General features: G+C 66.2%; 1 protein-coding gene across 1 annotated transcript in view; it reads left to right on the forward strand.

The window, feature by feature from the left end:
• FASTK (Fas-activated serine/threonine kinase) overlaps positions 1-4,873 on the forward strand; it is a 9,993-nt gene that overhangs the window by 2,701 nt on the left and 2,419 nt on the right. The window contains exons 2-6 of the mRNA XM_014957990.1: positions 23-746; positions 2,356-2,826; positions 3,294-3,442; positions 4,328-4,592; positions 4,704-4,863. Coding sequence (XP_014813476.1) covers positions 23-746; positions 2,356-2,826; positions 3,294-3,442; positions 4,328-4,592; positions 4,704-4,863 — 1,769 coding nt within the window. The remainder of the gene's footprint in view (positions 1-22; positions 747-2,355; positions 2,827-3,293; positions 3,443-4,327; positions 4,593-4,703; positions 4,864-4,873) is intronic.

The raw sequence follows: 4,873 nt of genomic DNA on the forward strand, positions 1-4,873 counted from the left end.
CTCCGTGGGCGGGGGGACCCAGAAGAGGGGCCGTGCGGGGCTGGGACCCCGGCGCTGGGGGGGTCCCGGCCCGGCCTCCCCGTGTCCCCCCGCCCCGGGGGGGGAGCTGTCCGTCCCCTCACCCCGCTCTCCTCCGCAGGGTCTCCCGGTTCTCCGAAGCCCCTCCAGCCGCCCTGCCCTCGCCATGCTGCGCCTGCTGCCATGGCTCCGTGCTCTGACCCGGGGCAGCGTGCGGCCCGGCGTCCCGCGGGGCCTGGCTGCTGGTGACCGGAGCGGGATGTATCCCGCCTGCTACTGCGCGGGCAAAGGCAAGGGGCGGGCGGTGCTGCTCCCCCTGGACCCCTACGGCCATGGGCTGCTGCACCCCTTCCCCCCGGACGCCTACAGGGCGCGGGGCCACGGCAAGAGGAAGAGCTGGAACTTCATCCACGAGAAGATGAGCTACGACACCTTCTTCACCATGAAGCGTCTGATCGAGCGCTCGCGCAGCGTGGGGGAAGTGCTGCGGTGGGTGACGCAGAACCCCGGCAAGGTCTCCGCCAGCCACTACCCCATCGCCCTGCACAAGCTGGGCCAGCTCCTGCAGCAGCAGCAGGGCCAGGCCGGGGGGAGCGGGGAGAGCCGCGGGCCCGGGCCCATGCTGGAGCAGCCCGAGTTCCAGACCCTCTGCCAGGCCATCATCAGCGGCTGCTCCAAGTTCGACAACTTCAGCATCGTCAACTGCCTGTACGCCGCCGCCGCGCTGGGTGAGTGTCCCGGGCTACCGGTGGCCACGGCCGGCGGAGGTGACAGGCAGGGCCTTGGGCTTGTGAGGAGAAAGGAGAGCTTGCCACTCTGGCTGCCACAGAAGGAGGAAGGGCAAACTGGAGCCGGTGTCCGGGCTTCCATGTGGATTTGTGTGGATTTCTGTGTGCTGGTGGCTTTGTAGCAGAGGGGGCTGTGCCCTTGGGAGGAGGAAGAGGAGGAGGCCGCTCTGTTGGGGGATGCAGCAGGCAGGGAGACAGAGGGGGCTGACAGCTCGGGGGGCTCTGCTGGCTGTAGCCCCTGGCGCGGTGGCCTTTGGGCAGCCCAAGCGGTGGCCAGCGCTGCCTGGGGGCGTCGGGATGAGTCGCTGCTTGAGGTGTGTTCCCATCCCTGAGATCCAGGAAGCGTCTGGGTGCGGGAGGTGAGGGCCTGGCTCAGCCCGTCCCGGCTCAGCCCCAGCAGAACCGGCTCAGGTTGGGGTTCCTGGGCAGGGGGGCTCCTGGGGGGCTCCCCCTTGGCTGGGTTTGGCCCCCATGGGATCTCCCCTTGCAAGGCGGGGATGATGCCCTCCTGGCCCCTGCCCCACACTGTTTGCTCCTGGTGTCCCCCCCGCAGCGCTCGTGGGGCCCGGGCCCCTCCGCAGCCCCCCGGGGTGGATGCGGTAACTCTAGACCCCACCGAGGGGTGGGGGGAGAAGTTCCTGCTCTTCCCCCCTCCCCGTCTCCCGGCGCCTGGTGTTTGTTGACACTGAGCTGCGGGCGCCGCTCCCCTCAGCTGGGCGCCCCCCCAAAGCCCTGGCTTTGACCCACACTTTGTTCTGGGCCGTCGCCCCCCACCCGGGCTCCCCACGCTCACCCGCTCATTAACAGAAGTGCTCGGCCGCCTTTTGGGGCCTTTCCTGGGGAACAAAGCAGCTGCTCAGACTAATTCTTCACTTTCCGCCGTCTGAGTGATTTGTGATTAGTGGTAAATCCCGGTTCCTCGCCCCACGCCGCCCGCCTGCCCCAGAGCCCCCACAGCCCTCGGGGGGCCCGGCCTCACGCGGCGCTAACGCTTCGTGTCCCTCCTGGAAATATCTCTCCTGACACACGGGGGGTGGCCTTTGCCCGTCCTCGTCCCCACGCCGTGTGCCAGCCCCTTTGGCTGAGTGACGCCTCTGGAGCCGGGGGGGAGCGTTTTCCCCAGGAGCCCAGTTTGGGAAACTAAAGCTGAACTGGAAAATGGGAGGAGGTTGGAAAAGGGACGGGGTTAATTCCTGCCGGACAGGGGCAGATTCTATTTTGGTAACCTGTCGATGTCTTGTTGGTTTTCCAACCAAAACTTTTCTTTCCCAAGTGCTTTTTGAGGTGTGTTATTTATCTTTAAGAAGGTTGAGACTTAAATAAGCCTTGCTTTCGGGGAGGGACCGCAGGACGTTGGTTGGGCGGGTGGGGACAATCCAAGGGCTCCCCGTGGCCAATGTTCTGGCCGGGCTCTGCCAAACCCGTCCTCTCCCCCTTTCCCACCCCCGCGCTGGTCCCCGCCGCGGCAGACCCTGGCTGTGGGGGTGACGGGGAGGGCCGTGCCCGGCGGGGGGAGGTGGGGGTGTCCCTAACCCCGTCCCTGCGGCAGGTCTGCCCGGGGAGTCCCCGCTGGTGCGGGTGCTGGAGGAGGAGTCCCGCAGCCGCCTGGGCCGCTTCAACCAGAAGGACGTCTCCATGGTCTTCAGCAGCGTGATGAGGCTGCACCCCTCCAGCCCCCACCCCCTGGTGGAGTCCTGCCTCAGCAGCCTGGAGCGGCACCTGGAGAAGGAGCGGCACCCCCAGACCCTCTTCCTCCTCCTCTCCTACTACCGGCTGCGGGCGCAGGCGCTGCAGGGACACCCCGCCTCCGACCAGCAGCTCATCAACAACCGCAAGATCCTGCGCCTGGTCCGGCACACGCTGGGGCAAGTCAGCGCCATGCGGGAGCACGAGCTGGCCCTCTTGGACGAGATGCTGGCCCTGTGCGCCCAGGAGGCCAACAACAAGGCCCTGGAGGCCATCTTCAGCTCCCAGCTCTTCTACGAGAACCGCCAAGAGCGATTCATCCGCAGCATGGCAGGTGAGGGCGGGCTCTGCCGGGCTCCGGCCCTGCGCTTGGTGGCCTCGGAGCCTCCTTTCTTGGTCCTGGAGGACACCTGGGCTTGTGACAGGGCCTTGCGGGGCCCGCAGCGGTGGGGCTGGAGCAGGAGTTGCTCTGCTGTGGCCACCCTGTCACCTTGTCCCCAGCCGAGCCCTCCTGGGGCTCTGAGTCTGCCTCACCTCCCGGCTGGGGGCAGCTTTGGTGGGGTGTCTGCAGAAGGACCCCCCTTCTGTGCCTGTTCCAGCTGCATCTTCTGGGCTCAGGGACCAGGGGGTCTGCCCCGGCTTCTCCCCAACCCCATAACTCAGTGGTGTTTTGGGAGAGATGGCCGGGTTTTGTTGTCTCCCTTCCTGTGCTGGTGGCTCCTGGAGAGCCGCGGTTTGGCCAGAGCCATGACCCACCCCTGATGGACAACTCATGGATGGAGTTGGGTTTGTTCTCTGCAGAGTGGCTGCCCAGGAAGGCGGAGAACCTGACCCCCTACACCATGGCCCTCATTGCCAAGTACGTGGCCCGGCACCGGCTGCGCGAGCCCCGGCTGCTCGACACCATCGCAAACTTCCTGCTGAAGCGCGGGGAGCAGCTCGACAGCAAGGTGAGCCTAGGGGGTCCTGGGGCTGGGGGCAGCCACCTCCCTTCTGGATATGGGGTGGGAAGGGACCTCTGGAGATATGTCCAACCCCCTGCCAGAGCAGGTCCCCCCAGAGCAGGTCCCACAGGAACGTGTCCAGGAGGGTTTGAATGTCTCCAGAGAAGGAGACTCCACCACCTCCCTGGGCAGCCTCTGCCAGGGCTGGAACTTCTTATATTCAAGTTTGTGCCCGTTCCCTCTTGCCCTGTCCCTGGGCACCACTGGAAAAAGCCTGGCCCCATCCTCCTGACACCCACCCTTCAAGTATTTGGAGGCGTTGATCAGATCCCCCCTCAGTCTGCTCTTCTCCAGACTAAAAGGACCCAAGTCCCTCAGCCTTTCCTCATCAGAGAGATGCTCCAGGCCCCTCAGCATCTTCATAGCCTTTTGCTGGACCCTCTCCAGCAGTTCCCTGTCCTTCTGGAACTGGGGAGCCCAGAACTGGTCCCAGTGCTCCAGCTGGGGCCTCCCCAGGGCAGAGCAGAGGGGCAGGGTGACTGGTCAGGCTCTTCTTGATGGCCCCCAGGAGACCACTGGCCTTCTTGGCCACCAGGGCCCATTGCTGGCTCCTGGGCATCCTGTTGTCCCCCAGGACTCCCAGGTCTTTCTCCTCAGAGCTGCTCTCCAGCAGGTCACCCCACCCTGTCCTGGTGCAGGGGGTTCTTCCTCCCCAGGTGCAGCACCTGCACTTGCCCTTGTTGAAGTTCCTCAGGTTCCTCCAGCCCGTCCAGGTCTCGCCGTGTGGTGGCACAGCCTTCTGGGGTCTCAGCCACCCCTCCCGTCTCACCGGGGACCGACGCTGCCCCGGTCCTTGGTCCGTGCCCGACGCCCCTCTCCTCCCTCCCGCAGGTGATCCAGAAGCTGGTGTTCCCCTTCAGCCGCATGAACTACCGCCCCTCCAACCACGGGGAGCTCTTCCCCAAGCTGGAGGCCATCCTGGAGCAGAAGGCCGGCACCTCGCCCCTGGCCACCGTCAACATCCTCATGTCCATGTTCCAGCTCAGCCACTTCCCCCAGACCGTCCTGCACCAAGTCTTCTCCCCGGCCTTCATCACCAACGTCATGAGTATGTCGGGCCTCTGCCGGGGTAAACCCACCCGGGGCTGGGCTGGAGGTGGGTTTTGGAAGGGTTGGGCAGAACGGACCCCCCCGGGAGCTTGGGTGGGCGAGGAGGGGGTCCCGGGGGGTGGCGTTGGGGTCCTGCCCACCCCTCCTCTCCCCGCAGGCAGCCCCTACGCGCTGATCGTGCGCCGCTACCTCTCGCTGCTGGACGCGGCGGTGGAGCTGGAGTTCCGCGAGTACAGCGGCCCCCGCCTGGACCCCCGCTACCGCGTCCTCATGTTCGAGCACGCCCTGACGGCCGACGAGGCCAACAGGAAGTACAGGTGGGTGGTG

Source organism: Calidris pugnax, unplaced genomic scaffold, assembly GCF_001431845.1.
Source record: "Calidris pugnax isolate Ruff unplaced genomic scaffold, ASM143184v1 scaffold388, whole genome shotgun sequence".
In the NCBI taxonomy this organism is placed as follows: domain Eukaryota; kingdom Metazoa; phylum Chordata; class Aves; order Charadriiformes; family Scolopacidae; genus Calidris; species Calidris pugnax.